This window comes from Tachyglossus aculeatus, chromosome 5 (assembly GCF_015852505.1).
Source record: "Tachyglossus aculeatus isolate mTacAcu1 chromosome 5, mTacAcu1.pri, whole genome shotgun sequence".
NCBI classification, from domain to species: Eukaryota; Metazoa; Chordata; class Mammalia; order Monotremata; family Tachyglossidae; genus Tachyglossus; species Tachyglossus aculeatus.
Window position 1 is genome coordinate 48,058,890 of NC_052070.1, and position 16,064 is coordinate 48,074,953.

Genomic DNA, 16,064 nt, shown 5'->3' on the forward strand with positions numbered 1-16,064 from the left:
TCTACCACCGCCACGAGGGACGGCTGCCTGGCCGGGAGTCCTCCAGGGTAGAGATCCTTTCGCTTGGCCTCTGATTGACCTCAAAGGAAGGAGGGCAACTCTTTCCTCCTCCTACCCTGGATCTGCAGCTGAGCTGATCTCTTGCTTGGGGAGTGGTCTTTCCCTTTGGGGGGATGGGAGGGGAGCAGATTGAAGTTCCCCAGGTGGAGCGACTCTGACCTGAGTCTCGTCGTGGCCCCCAGGCTCAAACCGCAGAGTAGCGAGGAGTGGGGTGAGAGAGCAGGCGGCAGGCCATCTGCCTCTTCCTGGAGACGGCTTTGGCTCAGAGCCTCCCCCAGCCCCCTCTTCCCCACCCTGCCAGGGCAAGAGGGCAGAGAAACGTGGTACTAGCAGGGCCCCTTCTCTTTCCTCTTGCTATGCCTTGTCAAAGTCTCTGGTCTCCTCACTGTACCTTTCCAAGGGTGGGTGAGTCACATAGGAACCCAGTCCGGGTGGGGGCGGGCAGAGTAGAGGGGCTGGAGGGACTGGGGAGGGGGCTTGAACAACAAAGAGTCTGTGTCTGGATGGATTCTTGAACACTGCCTGGAGGAAGAGCCCAGGGGCCAACAGGGAACCAGGCTGGGCCTTTACCCTTGGTGCAGCAACGGCCCCTGGTCAGGAGGGAGTAGATGTGTGCTCAAGCAGACTCTTCTCCAGCTGCTGGAGTTCCTTCGTGAACTCTCGTCCTTGTTTTTGGAGACGGGCACCCCCAAATTGCAGTGCCCTTCACCTCCGTATTCCCATTTCCAATGAGATCAAAGCTCCGTTTTGGTCCCCAGGAATGCCCCCCACCTTCCCGGTCCCAGCGCTGATGCCACTGGTAATTTGTCTTCCAAGGTGGCTTCCGCCTAAGCAGAGCCCGAGCAGCCCCCACCCCAAAAACCAAAAGGAGTCTGACAGGGTACACAAGGGCTTGGCGCTTGATCTCCCTTCCTAGCCAGGCCCTCCAGGGCATCTGGAAAAACTCCCAGGGCACCCAGAGCCCCTCTTCTATGCTTCAGAGTGAACGCTTTCCTTTTTAAAAACTTTTTCTTTTAAATATTTCAATCCCACGAGCACGTGTGAGTGGAAACTGTAGCACTGACCTGAGGCAGCCCAAACGCAGGCCGGGGCACCCTCCTTCCCAAGCAGGCCCGTCCCGACCCGCCCAGGGCCGGGGCTGCCCACATGACCACAGCCTGAGCCTCGCTCTGTGGCCTGGACAAACGTCCACCCCGGGGGCTGAGTTCAGAGTCTCAGCAGCCTCACTTGTCCCGTGGGACCAGAGGTAAGGTTTGACCCTCTACTACCCCCCCGCAACTCCCCCAGCGGAGCAGACTAATCACGTATTAATCTCCCGGGTCTCTCTTCCCCGCCCCGGCCTCTCGTAACCAAGTCGCCTTAATCAGCGCATGGTTGGAACTGTGGCTTGTGGGACTTCTGGAGTCCCCCTGTGTGGTTTGTCCTGCTCTCAAATTAAAGCGACACTGTCACCCAGGGCCCAGAGTTCGCTTTGGGAAGCTGGGGCCGACCTAAGCCTTGGAGGAAGCCAGCCCAAGGCCCGAGAGGCTCATCAATCAATCCATCAGCTGTGTTCATTGAGTGCTTCCTGTGTGCAGAGCACTGTATTAAGCGCTTGGGAGAGTACAACGCAGCAGAGTCGGTAGACAAGTTCCCTGCCAACAGTGAGCTGACAGGGAACGGAGGGTGGTAATCCCTGAGTGGGCTTCGTGAGGGGCTGGTCTTGAACTCTGAGGGAGCCGTGTGGAATCGGGCCAGCACTGGAACGCCCTTGGAAAATGGCGGGGTAGGGCAAATTGACCTTCTGCCCCGGCCACCAATAAGGCCCCGTGGCCCCGTCCACAGCCTCCTGCAGAGAGCCGGTCAGCACTGGTCCCAGCTGAGTTCACCCCAGAGACCCCGCGGTCCCAGTGAACAGACCCGGAGAGGGGGACCGGGGAATGGTGCCTGCTCCTCTGAGAATGGGGCAGAGTTAGAGAGGACATGGGGACGTGTTGGGGAGGCTCTTGGCCATCCCACGCACTTAATACAGTGCTGTGCACAGAGTAAGCACTCAAATGCCATTGAAGATGGTGGTCATCTCTGGGGCGGTGAGGTGGGAGGACTCAGGAAGGAAGGTCGGTGGTGGTGACAGTGTCACTTTAAAATCGAGACCTGTGTGGCCGTAGCAAACGTAGTCTGCCTGGCACCAGCAGGGAGGCCTCGTGTGAGCGAGTCCCCTGGGAGGGGAGGGTGTGGGGGGAGCGAGGTTCACCCAGCCCTTCCCAGCCACCCGCTCCTAACGGTGTGAATGTGGACAGGGCTGCACCCTGCTTCAACTAACTCGCACCTGCTCCCGCGAGCACCCATCCAGGGGCCGGCCCGTCACTCCCACCACACACCAGTGCCCCGAGGGAGGGGGATGCTACTTCGGTGCTTTGGGGGCCAGGAGGGGCCCGGCCGGGCTGACCCCCTCGGGCCACGCGTCTCGTTGGCAGGTACCTCTCCGGCGACTCCAAGGTGCTCTTCCCTAGCGGCAACGGGCTCGGCTGCCCCGTCCCGTCACCTTCTCTGTTCGTCCCGGCTCCTCCCAGCTTCCTCCAGCTGTCCAGCCAGCAGTTCTTCCGATCCCCACGCCGAGCGTCCTCGTCCTCGCTCCCGGGACGCCTCAACCGGGCCCTCTCGCTGGGCACCATCCCCTCCCTGACGCGCACAGGTAAGGCCAGAGGGAACACCGCACTGGCTGCGGGGTCTCGGGGTGGGTGGGGGAAGCTGGAGAGACCCAGGAGAGGGGGCTCCCTCTTGGTCGTTCGAATCTGGGAGGCTGGGTAGTGCTGTGGTGAACTTGGGCCCGGAGGTGGGTTTGGGGATCAGGCAGGCTCTGGGCTTCTTGAGTCAGTCAATTGAATTTATTGAGTGCTTACTATATGCAGAGCACTGTGCTAAGCGCTTGGAAGAATACAATGTAACAGACATATTCCCTGCCCTAAACAAGCTTACGGTCTAGAGGGGGAGACAGACATTAAATAAATGACAGATATGTATATAACTATTGTGGAGCTGGGTCGGGAGATTTGTTCATTCAGTCGTATTTATTGAGCGCTTACTGTGTGCAGATTACTTTACTACTACTACTACTAATAATAATAATGGCATTTATTAAGCGCTTACTATGTGCAAAGCACTGTTCTAAGCGCTGGAGAGATTACAAGGTGATCAGGTTGTCCCATGGGGGGCTCACAGTCTTAATCCTCATTTTACAGATGAGGTAACTGAGGCACAGAGAAGTTAAGTGACTTGCCCAAAGTCACACAGCTGACAATTGGCAGAGCTGGGATTTGAACCCATGACCTCTGACTCCAAAGCCCAAGCTCTTCCCACTGAGCTATGCTGCTTCTCTAAAATTAATAATAATAATAATGGCATTTATTAAGCGCTTACTATATGCAAAGCACTGTTCTAAGCGCTGGGGAGGTTATAAGGTGATTAGGCTGTCCCATGGGGGATTCACAGTCTTAATCCCCATTTTCCAGATGAGGTCACTGAGGCCCAGAGAAGTGAAGTGACTTGCCCAAAGTCACACAGCTGACAAGTGGCGGAGCCGGGATTTGAACCCATGACCTCTGACTCCCAAGCCTGGGCTTTTCCCACTGAGCCACGCTACTAAGCGCTTGGGAAGTACAAGTTGGCAACATATAGAGATGGTCCCTACCCAACAGTGGGCTCACAGTCTAGAAGGGGGAGACAGACAACTAAACCAAACATATTAACTAGATAGAATAAATATGTACAAGTAAAATAAAGTAATAAATATGTACAAACATATATCGTATATACAGGAGATGACTAAAGGGAGCAAGTCAAGGCAACACGGAGGGAGTGGGAGAAGAGGAAAGGAGGGCTTAGGACCTTTTGGAGGAGATGTTCCTTCTTCAGTAAGGCTTTGAAAGTGGGGAGAGTAATTGTCGGATATGAATAGGGAGGGCCAGAGGCAGAAGGTGGGCGAGAGGTCAGCAGCCTGATTGAGATCGAGGTACAGTGAGGAGGGTGGCATTAGAAGAGTGAAGTATACAGGCTGGGTTGTAGTAGGAGAATAGTCAGGTGAGGTAGGAGTGGGCGAGGTGATTGAGTGCTTTAAAATCGATGTTAAGGAGTTTCTGTTTGATGCAGAGGTGGATAGGCAACCACCAGAGGTTCTTGAGGAATGGGGAAATGTGGCCTGAACATTCTTGTAGAAAAATGATCCAGGCAGCAGAGTGAAGTAGGCCTTCCCAGACTGAGCCCCCTCCTTCCTTTCCCCCTCCTCCCCCTCTCCATCCCCCCCCACCTTACCTCCTTCCCCTCCCCACAGCACCTGTATATATGTTTGTACATATTTATTATTCTATTTTACTTGTACATATTTATTCTATTTTGTTAATATGTTTTGTTGTCTGTCTCCCCCTTCTAGACTGTGAGCCTGCTGTTGGGTAGGGACCGTCTCTTTATGTTGCCAACTTGTACTTCCCAAGCGCTTAGTACAGTGCTCTGTAATCAATCAATCGTATTTATTGAGCGCTTACTGTGTGCAGAGCACTGTACTAAGTAAGCGCTGCACACAGTAAGCTCTCAGCGTGGCTCAGTGGAAAGAGCCCGGGCTTTGGAGTCAAAGGCCAGGGGTTCAAATCCTGGCTCCGCCAATTGTCAGCTGTGTGACTTTGGGCAAGTCACTTAACTTCTCTGTGCCTCAGTTACCTCATCTGTAAAATGGAGATTAAGACTGTGAGCCCCTGTGGGACAACCTGATCACCTTGTAACCTCCCCAGTGCTTAGAACAGTGTTTTGCACATAGTAAGTACTTAATAAATGCCATTATTATTAATAAATACGATTGAATGAATGAATGAAGTACAGACTGGAGTGGGGAGAGACAGGAGGCAGGGAGGTCAGCACAGAGGCTGATTCAAGTGGGATAGGATAAATGCTTGGATTAGTGTAGTAGCAGTTTGGATGGAGAGGAAAGGATGGATTTTTAGTGATGTTGTGAAAATCAAACCAGTAGGATTTAGTGATAGATTGAATATATGGTTTGAATGAGAGAGGAAGAGAAAGGAAGAGAAGCAGCATGGCTTAGTGGATAGGGCACAGGCCTGGGAGTTAGAAGAACTTAGATTCTAATCCTGGCTCTGCCACATGTATGTTCTGTGACCTTGGGCAAGTCACTTAACTTCTCTGGGCCTTGGTTACCTCATCTATAAAATACAGATTAAAAGTGTGAGCCTCATGTGGGATGGGGACTGTGTCCAACCAGATTAGCTTTTCTCTACCCCAGCACTTACATCAGTGCTTGGCACATAGTAAGCTGTTATCAAGTACCATAATTATTAAACAGCGCTTTGCATGTAGTAAGTGCTTAACAAATATCGTTGTTATTATTGTTATTAAGGATAACACCAAGGTTACAGGCTTGTGCCCCCTTTTTCCAAGGATCCTCCTCCCCATCCCCCCCCGCCCTACCTCCTTCCCCTCCCCACAGCACCGTATATATATATGTACAGATTTATTACTCTATTTTACTTGTACATATTTTCTATTTTATTTATTTTGTTAATGATGTGCATATAGCTTTATTTCTGTTTATTCTGATGACTTGACACCTGTCCACATGTTTTGTTGTCTGTCTCCCCCTTCTAGACTGTGAGCCCGTTGTTGGGTAGGAACCATCTCTATATATTGCCAACTTGTACTTCCCAAGCGCGTAGTACAGTGCTCTGCACACAGTAAGCGCTCAATAAATACGATTGAATGAATGAATGGACCTTTACTGGGAGCTTCAGCTGGCACCCTGTTCTCCATCCCTCTTTTCTGTGGCAGTTCTTAGGGTGGAAGGTGTGCTCAGGCTGGCATGAGGATTAGGGTGGTTCAGGCTTTTGATCATTGGTATTTATTGAGCTCCTTCTGGGTGGAGAGCACTGTGTTAAGTACGTGGGAGAGTACAGTAGAGATAAAGGTACAATCCCTGCACTCACAGTGTAATAATAGTATTTATTGAGCTCCACTGAATGCCCTGCATTGTATTAAGTCCTTGGGAAAGTCCAGCAGAAGCAAGAGATCCGTTGCCAACCCACTTACATCAGAACGAATCTTTACAAATTGAGTGATCAGGAGAAATAAGCGAACTTGCAATTGAATAAACAGGTATACAAGTGGATCTTACAGTCTAAGCAAGGAGGTAGGCACAAAATCATTTGCAGGTAGAAAGGAAAAGAATGGAAGGATGGATGAGTAAATAAGTGCTCAGATTCGATCTGCCCGCCCATATGTTGTGGGAGCTGGGAATGCCTGAGTGCCGAGATGATAATTATGGAGGTTGTAACTAGAGAAGAAAAACTCATTGGGAAAGGAAAGCCTCTGGGAGGAGGTGGGGTTTCAAAAGAGGATTTTTGTTTAATGGTATTAAGTGCTTACTATGTGCCAGGCATTGTTCTAGGAGCTGGGGCAGATACAAAGTAATCAGGTTGGACACAGTCCATGTCCCACATGGGGCTCACAGTCTTAATCCCTATTTTACAAGTGAGGGAACTGAGGCACAGGGAAATTAAGTAACTTGCCCAAGATCGTGCAGCAGACAAGTGGTGGAGCTGGAATTAGACCTCATGTCCTCCTGACTCTCATGCCTGTGCTCTATACACTAAGCCATGCTGATGGAGAGAGCTGTCATCCAGTGGATTTGAGTGGTGGGGGAGAAGGGGCACGTGAGCAAGAAGTCACCAGAGGGAGAGACCAGAATGAGGCCCAGTGAATAGGTTGGCCTGAGACGACCATTTAAGCACTTGGTTACTCACCCCAGCACCCTACCACGTATGTGCATGTCCTAATACTCTGCCTTTCCCTTATCTGTTGCTTATTGTAATATCTGTCTCTCCCTCTAAACTTTAAGTTCCTTGTGAGCAAGAATCAGGTCTACCACCTGTCTTGTATTATGCTCTTTCAAGCGCTTATTGCTGTGCTCTGCATTTCTACCCGAAATGTTCAGTCCATGTTTCCCCACTCCTCTGTAACCTCTAGTGGTTACCCATCCTCCTCCACATCAAACAAACTTCTTACCGTTGGCTTTAAAGCACTCAATAACCTTGCCCCTTCCCACCTCACCTCGCTACTCTCCTACTACAACCCAGCCCACACACTTGGCGCTCCTCTAACGCCAGTATACTCACTGTATCTCCCTCTAATCTATCTCGCCGCCAAACTCTCACCCACATCCTGCTTCGGGCCTGGAATGCCCTCCCTTTTCAGATCCAGCAGACAATTACTCTCCCCTGCTTCAAAGCCATATTGAAGAAGGCACAACTCCTGCAAGAGGCCTTCCCTGACTAAGCCCTAATTTCCTCTTTTCCCACTCCCCTCTGCATCACCCTGACTTGCTCTCTTTATTCACCACCTCCAGTCCCACAGCGCTTCTGTACATATCCATAACTTATATTAAAGTCTGTCTCCCCCTCTAGACTGTAAGGTCATTGAGGGCAGGGAGTGTGTCCATTATATTGTTGCTTGTACTCTCCCAAGCGTTTAGTAAAGTTCCCTGCACACAGTAAGCACTCAATAAATATGATTGGTAGGTGATCAATAAATACCACTGATGAGCAAAAAGCGCAAGTTGAAGTGACGTGAGACAAGAGAAAGGATAAGTAAGAGGAAGAGATTCAGAACTGGATTTCGATCCAGGGGCAGAGTGGCCAGGATCTCGGATGGGAGCAGAGATGTTGGGGGCGTCTAGCAGAATCCGAGGCCCCGGCCCCGACTTCCCCCAGGTCCCTGCAGCTGGAGGTGAGGAGGCAGACTTTGGTGGCAAGAGCAGCTGGAGGGATTTCTGCTCACTGCTTTTTTTTTCTTCTCCTCCTCCTTTTCGGTGCAGCATAATTACCCTTTGCAGGATGAAAGAGTGGGTCTTAACTTCAGAGAGAGAACAATTCCTGCTCCTAATCTTTCATTGGAAACCCAAGCTTTGGTTTGTGCGGAGAATAAAGGCGAAGCCAGAATAAAGGCGAACCGCAAGTCTTAAGGTGGCTCGTCCCCAGGCCTCAGGGTTTCCTTCACATCCTTCCCCTCTGGTCTCGGCCTGAAAAGCAAATCCCCTGGGGTGGCCTCAGACCCACCAGCTCTCCGTTCCTGGTTGGCTTCTAATGGACTGCCCTTTGGGGATTGAGCCCTCCTCTCCCCATGGGGAAACTGAGGCAAGGAGAAGTAATATAGGCAGGCTGTGGAGGCTCTCTGGGGGCCCTGGGTTCCTCTTATCAGGCCACCAGGCCCACTAGAGATGTGCTCAGACTGGCTCTGGTCATGGCTGAGAGTCAGGGAGATGCTGCAGCTGGGGCAGGGGAAAGAGAGGTGCTGGGCCTGACCTAAAGTGGAGAGACCAGTTTTGTCCTCCTCTTCCCCTTCCCCTCCTTCTCCCCGTCCTTGTCCCAGCAGGAGTAGGGAGGGAGTCCCAGGCTAGGAAGGTGTCACCCTGAAACAAGGGCCCTGTTGGCTCTCTGTCTTAGGCTCCCCAGGCTGGAGGAGAGGACAGTTGGCAGCAGAGGAGTGGAGTGTGCAGGCTGGGATGTAGAAGGAGAGAAGGGAGGTGAAATAAAAGGGGGCAAGGGGATGGAAAGCTTTGAAGGCAATAGTGAGGAGTTTTTGCCTGATACGAAGGTTGTTAGGAAACCACTGGAAATTTCTGATGGTGCGGGGAGGGGGGTGGGTGGTGACATGCCCAGGGCGCTTCTGTAGAAAGATAATCTGGGCATCAGAGTGAAGTATAGACTGAAGTGGGGAGAGACAGGAAGGTTGGGAGATCAGAAAAGATGCTGAGACAGTTATCCAATCAGGATACGATGAATGACTGTACTAACGTGGCTGCGGTTTGGATGGAGAGGGAAGGGCAGATCTCGGCTACTACCTTCTTCCCCCATCTCCTCCCCTGCTACCCCTACCTCCTTCCCTGTCCTTCTTCCCCAGTCTCCTCCTCCCGACTGCCCCTAGCCGTTTTCCCCCACTTCCACCTTCCCCATCTTTTAGACTGTGAGCCCACTGTTGGGTAGGGACTGTCTCTATATGTTGCCATCTTGTACTTCCCAAGCGCTCAGTACAGTGCTCTGCACACAGTAAGCGCTCAATAAATATGATTGATTGATTGATCCCTGGTGGAGGTCACCAAGGCCACTCCCTGACCTCCACACAGTCTGGCCTGTTCTCCCCTGCGCCTCCCCACCACCACCCAGCTCTCCTTCAGCAGCCAGCTCTTGCCCAGTGGACAGGTGACAGAAGCATCAGGGAAAGTATCTGCTAATTCTGTTGTATTGTACTCTCCCAAGCACTTAGTACAGTTCTCTTGTGCATAGTAAGCATTCAGTAAATACTATTAATTGGTTGGTGGTGATTGGAAGGGGTTGACAGTTGTCGCCTCCTATCAATCAATCAGTGGTGTTCATTGAGTGCTTACTGTGTGCAGAGAACCATACTAAGCCCTTGGGAGAGTACTGTATCATAGAGTTGGCAGGCACAATTCCTTCCCCTCAAGGAGCTTACAGTAGTCTCATCCCCTGTTCAAGATGAGACCATCACTTCTCCATGTGTGAAGAACCCGCTACAACTGGCATTCGTAGTGCTGTTCCCAATTCCGCAGGGGCAGCTGACTCTGGGGCCCTGGCCCCCACCCCTCCACCCCAGAGTCATCAGGCGCATCCTGCACTGGGCTGGCCCTGATGACTGTAAACTCACTGTGGGCAGGGAATGTGTTATTGTTTTATTGTACTCTCCCAAGTGCTCTGCACACAGTAAGTGCTCAGTAAATACAGTTGAATGAATGCGTGAATGATCTTTTTGCTTCTTCCTCTGCCCTTCAGACTCTGGGTATCTGTTCAGTGGAAGCCGCCCACCCTCCCAGGCATCCCAGACCAGAGAGGCCCCTGGGTCAGGTATGTGGTGTCTTGGGGGAGGTGGAGGGAGAAGGGGCAGGGAACCCAAAAGTGGCAGGCAGAGAAGCCGCTGCTTAGGCATTCCCTAAGCACTTTCCGTTGCCTTCCTGGGGAAGGTGGCTCTTTCCCTGTGGCAGCCTGGTGAAACAGACACAGAGAGGCAAAACCATTTGCTACAGCTGGCCAGCGGCGAGCCGGGCCTTCCTTTCCATTTCTAGGGTCCCCAAGCATCAGCTCTCCGCTCCTGGGCAGGCTGAGGTCTGGCTGGGTGGACAGAGACTCACACTCACAACCCTGCTCTGACTTTCCCATTGCATTGGCATTCATTCTGGTTCAGAGTCTGGTTTTTCCTTTCAGCCCTGAGTTCTTTTCTTCCGGGCTGCTTAGCCCTCCTCCCCCTTGCTGCAACCCCAGGTCCACCGTGCATACAGCCCCACGGCCGTCCCTTGTAAAGTTCTGTCACAGTCCATCCAGACAGATAAGCTTTGTTGGAAGAGCATTCCCAGTTTCCCAAATGTGTAGTCAAGGTGCAGGGTCTAGCAGAATCAGGGGTACAGTGTGCATTTTAACAGCTCCAGAGGTGGAACTTAGGTGGGTGGTGGTATCATCACCACCAGGCACACCCTCTGTCCTGGAGCAGGTTGGGGTCTGCAGCTGTGTTGCAGTGTTGGCAGATAGGGCAGACTTCCTAAGGTGGCGAGCACACTTTGTATTCGGGCTGTTCTGTGCTCTATTCCCAGAGGGCCATCCAGCCGCTACTCAGAAAATCTGAATCTGCGCCTCCCTCTCATCCAGTGGGTTGGGGCTGGGGTTACACTCCCCACCCCTCACCCCAGGCTTGCAGCTGGACCAACAATCTGGCTAGGGCCCTGTGATCTCCAGGAGGGGATGGAGATCAGATGAGTCAAGGGGATCTAATGTTAGCATGCTGCACACCTTGTGCAGTACCTTAGGCACCTGCCCGCCAACTCTGCACAGGAAAGACCTGATGTCAGGTAGGAACAATTTTGCAGAATCCACAAGCTTCCCTGAGCACTCTATATGCAGGTCTCAACAGTGCATTGGCTCGAGGCAGCCACCAGGTCCTGAGCTTGGGAGCCACGCATCCCAAACAAACCCTCTGCTCTAGGGCCATGACACAGCAACAGGAATGCTGGGACTTTTCACCCTCAAGGAATTCTACACAATACCACCCTTCTCCTCCCGCCAGACTCAAGGCCTGGATCTGATCCCTGTCTCCAGGAATTCCTTGGGAGCCAGGTAGGGCTGGACAGACAGGGATTCTCAGCCCAGGCTGGACTTTCCCAGAACGCTGCTCCCGGTTAGCCCTCCAGATCCTTCTTCACGGTCCACCTCTGCTCCCTTTGACCTGACCTTCTCCTGCAGGTCTCCCACCCCTTCCTCCCAACCCGTCCACCCAGCTAAGCACCCCCTCTTTTCCTCACCAGATTACTTCTCTCTGCTGTCAGGGAGCTGTGCGCCCTCTCCGCTACCGTCCCCGGCCCCCTCCGTGGCCGGCTCTGTGGCTTCCAGCTCCGGCTCCCTGCGCTTCCGCCGGCCCCTCATCAGCCCCGCCCGCCTCAACCTGAAGGGACAGAAGCTGCTGCTGTTCCCATCCCCCGGGGAGGCTTCCCTCACCCCAAGCAGCTCAGACGAACCCGCCCATCCCGACGGCAGCATGTTCACCGTGGAGCTGGCCCGGAGCTCCACCAAAGGCCGGCCAGAGCAGGGTCTCCCCCCAGGTACGTCTCTCCCCAAGACCTCCCTGCCCCACCACAAAAGGGCCTCATTCCTCCTGGGGCTGGGACCCCTCTAGGTTTAGCAGGCCAAGCAGTCCTGGAGGGAAATGGGAGGTAGGTGGGTGGGAGGTCCCTGTCTGAGCCTGGGTGCTCTCAGCTCCATGCTTTAGTAGGGCTGCCCACCTACCCAATTCCCCAGCCCTAGCCTAGTTCCCCAGACTGATTTCCCAGGGAAAAATAGTGAGCTTATAGCCATGGAACAGGAATAGGAGAGTAGCTACACCCCACACTGCCTCAGAAATCCAGCTGCCTTTCACTCCCCCCTCTCCCCAGCAGGCCTTTTCCTTAGGAACTATTCTCTCTGCGCGACTTGAGGGGAAGAGGTAAGGGTGCAGGGGCCTTTCTACAGTTTTCAGTAGCCCGTAAAGCTCCTCTCTGTTCCCTGCTGATTAGCTGTCATGAGCAGCTGTTGCATCCCACTCAGGTAGTAGCTGCAAGGCAGTTGGTTGAGAGGGTGAGATGGATTTGGCATAAGTTGTGAAAGGGGGGAACCCAGTGGCTGGGACCTGGTGACTTGGGCTGGCCAGCTCTCCTCTGGCACTGGTGGTGGTCACTGATCCGGAGTGCCTACTGAGGGTCTCTCTGTGCCTTCCCAGACATGAAGTCTTTCATGGAGGGTGGCAGCGTCTGCAGCAACCACTCGGGCAAGAAAGAAGACAGCTCATCGCACTCATCAGCCTGTGTGGTGGACACCACCACCAAAGGCTGCCCAGAGGAGGTGGGCAGCTGGAGAGGTGAGGCTTCCGGCCCTGGGAGGCCAGCTGTACTCGGAATGTACCCGGAGTGGAACTGGGCACAGCTACTCTGACTAGGTTGAGTTTCAGGGTACAGACCGGGGGAGTCTAGTTCCCAGAAAATAAGCGTCTGGGGATTCAGGAAGGAAGAGATGGGGCTGAGCCCCTGCTCTGGGATCTGTTCAGTCCCCCCAGCTCCCAGGGAAGACCGAGGAAGACCCCTCCCTCCCAGCTGGACCAGCAACCTGGATGGGTCCCTGTGGCCTCCTGCAGAGAGGCCAGAGATCAAGGGCACCTAAAATTTTACTATGTCATGCTCCTTTTGCAACACCTTCTGCCCCCAACTTCCAGGTCTGCACAGGTGGAAACTATTTTGCACAAAGTGAAATCTTATTTTGCACTAAGTGAGGCAGGGTCTTGAGGGGAATCTTTCTCTGGAGGAGTGGCTCTCTTGCCTCCCGCTGGCCTTCTGGGGGCTTCTTCCCTGGCTTCCTGTGCTGGGAGACATGGATCAGGCGTTGGGGCTGGAGGGAGAGCGGCTGCCACTCTGGGGAGATACTTCCAGATCGCTGGAAGCAGAGAAGAGTTAGGCTGAGGTTGTCTAGATTAAGATTGTCCTTGAGCCAGTTGGGCTCCTGATTGGCTGCTGCCTGAGGTGCCCTTGGCTCTGAGCTGCTCCCCTCACCTCCCTGCCAGCCTGCCTGAGTTCCCTGTCTTGCCCCCAGTTGCAAGATGAGAGGTCAGGAATGGGGGCTACAAGAACTCACATGTCCCTGTCAGACAAGCAGCAGACCCAAGCGAGGGCTCTCTGTCCCTCCGTCCATCCCATAACCCCCATATGCTAATCTGACCACGTGAAGCAAGGACTGGGAAGCAGGAATAGGAAGACTGGAGGGAGGGATGCAGATGGGGCTGGGTGGGAATGTCGGATTTGCCCTCCTTAACCACTTCCCTTTCTCGCCCCCTAAGGTCGCCTTGGCAGCTCTCTCCTCAGAGGTCTCCTGGCCGTCAGCTTGGCCGCCAACGCTCTCTTCACCTCAGCTTACCTGTACCAGAGTCTGCGCTAACTCAGCCCTTCATCCTGCAGTCGTTCCTCACCCCACCCCACCCCACCCCCAGGGACCCTCAAGCCAGAGGAGCCGGGCTGTGTGGGCTTCACGGCTCCACGCCGGGGTCCGAGCTGCTACTGCTGCTTTCACCGTTGCTCCTGGTTCCTGCTGAGGGCAGTGGGCAGTTGGGGAGGACCCTCAGCATGGAGGCAGGGTCTTGGGGGGTGGAGGAGTGGCTCTCTTGCCTCCCGCTAGCCTCCTGGGGGTTTCTGCCCTGGCTTCCTGAGCTGGGGAAAATGGGTCAGCCGTTGGGGCTGGAGGGGAAGCAAGTCAGCTTGCACCAGCTCCAGTGACTTGGTGTGGGGGTGTGAGCCCCGGACAGTGCACGTTGTCTTGCCTGTGAGTTACCGAGGGGTCTTTCTCTCTTGTGGATCGGGGCTATAGTCCTCTGGCTCCCTTACACCAGGATTCCCCAGGCATTTGGAGACTTTGCCACTCATCTGGATGAACCTCAGCCTTTCCTCCCCACTGGAAGGCCCCCTCCAGTGCCCATTGTGGGTGGGAAGGTGCCCACCTTTCTTTGGGCTTGTGACTGCTGTGACCCTGCTGGTGGATCAGCTTTGGGGCTCAGGGGACAGGTGATGACCTGCTTCCTCTGCATGTGATAACCCCCCCCTTCCTCCCCCCCCCCCCCCCCCCCCAACCTGCTGGCCCACCACTGCCAGGGCATTGGGTCTGTAGTTTGGGGGAGTGGGGTGGGACATTGCCAGGAGCAGGGGTCTGGGAATAACAGTTCTACTGTGACATCAGCACCTGTTACAGGAGGTGCCAGGCCAGGGAGTGCACTGAATGCCCATTATTTCCCTCCTTTTTCCCCTCACTGCCCTGCCAGTGTGTGGGTGGATGTACACACACACACTGCCACTGCCACCCATCCTGGGCCTTGCCAGTCTCCCTCTACTCAAATCCCATTGATGTGGGACAACTCCTGGATTGCTTGCATGCACGCACACACACACACACACACACATACACACACACTCTCTCTCTCTCTCTCTCTCTCTCTCTCTCTCTCTCTCTCTCTCCCTCTCCCCCCCCACCCCCAACCAAGACTTTGATAAAGGGCCCCTTTCCCATACCCACACACTCTGCCCCTCTCCCCTCCATGCCAGCAAGGAGCCCGCATGAGCCCACCGCTCCCCCAGTGATCACATGCTCTGCTGGGCCTGAACTAAACATGGTGCTGCTTCCAAGGCCCCTTCCCCTGACCTCCCAGCTGGCCATCATCATCATCGTCAATCATCATCAATCGTATTTATTGAGCACTTACTGTGTGCAGAGCACTGTACTAAGCGCTTGGGCAGTACAAGTTGGCAACATAGTCCCTCCACTTCCTTTTCCTTCTCCTTCAGCCGGCCAGGGGTGAGAGTGGTCCACCCCCTTTCTCTCCCCACTTTTCTCCCAGCATGAGGGACAGGAGGATTGGGGCCCTGCCCGAGGCCTGTTTTCACAGAGCGTAAGAGCCCTTAAAATCCATGCTGGGCCAGGGCATGAGGCAGGGACTGACTGATGCTGAACTGTCTGTGTGTTTGTCTGGGTTTGCCTGTGTGTCCGTGGACAGAGCAAGATTGACTTTTTGCCTCATTTCCTGGAGTTGGGTTTGGAGGAGACCAAGCCCCCACCTTAAATTATGGATGGGTTTAGGGGAATGGTGGAGATAGGGACTGGTCTTCATACACTTGTTTAGGAAAGAGACTTTATTTTTGTGAAGGTTTCTGCTCTGTAGGTCATTTGATGGTGAAGTGTCCCTTTCAGTGCGACGGCAGGGTTTAGGTTAGGGCTGTTTTAATTTTGTGTGTGTGTCATGGGGGAGAGAGGGTTGGATTATGAGAGATTCCTCAGCTATATGAGTGCGCCTCCTTCCAAAACCGTACCTTAGCATTACATGTCCTGTCCCCAACTCCCTGTTCTCTTGAAGCTTACTACTGTGCACTGTGACATCGCTGGGGGATGGTGTATGTGGCTTCAAGGAGAAGTCACCACATTCCAAAACCATTACCTGTTCCTGGACATGTGCCGTAGGCTAAAGGTTACAGTTGAAGCTGGGATCACCGTGTCTCAGTCCCACTATAAAGAACTTTTTCGGGCTGAAGGTAGCTCCACACTAGAGACCCTCCCCTTCCCCCTGACAGAAAGCAGAGCCTGCAGCTGGCCAGTGGAGGTTACCTCCCTCTCCCGTCCACTTTACCCCTTCGCTTACTCCCCCCAAACACAAGGCTTGACTCTGATGCAGGGACCCTCTCCCAGCTCTCCTGGACTTGGCCTCTGGATGCCCCAAGCTTTCTGGAGAGGCTGGGAGCTGTGGGCCTGCCCCATTCAGTCGCTTGGGCCAGGGTGCCCTCTCTGGTGTAAGTGCTAAACGGTGTCTCTTTGATGGGCGCTCGGTGGGTATCACCGGTGGCCCCGCGGTTTTTAGTTTATTCCATGTTTCGAGCAAAAATGACTTATTTTTCTTTAAAAAAAAAA

The 16,064-nt window shown here is 53.6% G+C and overlaps 1 protein-coding gene across 1 annotated transcript in view; it reads left to right on the forward strand.

Annotated features, from left to right (window-relative positions):
• TMEM201 (transmembrane protein 201) overlaps positions 1–13,632 on the forward strand; it is a 44,674-nt gene extending 31,042 nt beyond the window's left edge. The window contains exons 7-11 of the mRNA XM_038746473.1: positions 2,517–2,734; positions 9,885–9,956; positions 11,405–11,698; positions 12,352–12,489; positions 13,459–13,632. Coding sequence (XP_038602401.1) covers positions 2,517–2,734; positions 9,885–9,956; positions 11,405–11,698; positions 12,352–12,489; positions 13,459–13,556 — 820 coding nt within the window. The 3' untranslated portion in view covers positions 13,557–13,632. The remainder of the gene's footprint in view (positions 1–2,516; positions 2,735–9,884; positions 9,957–11,404; positions 11,699–12,351; positions 12,490–13,458) is intronic.
• Positions 13,633–16,064: the final 2,432 nt, after the last annotated feature.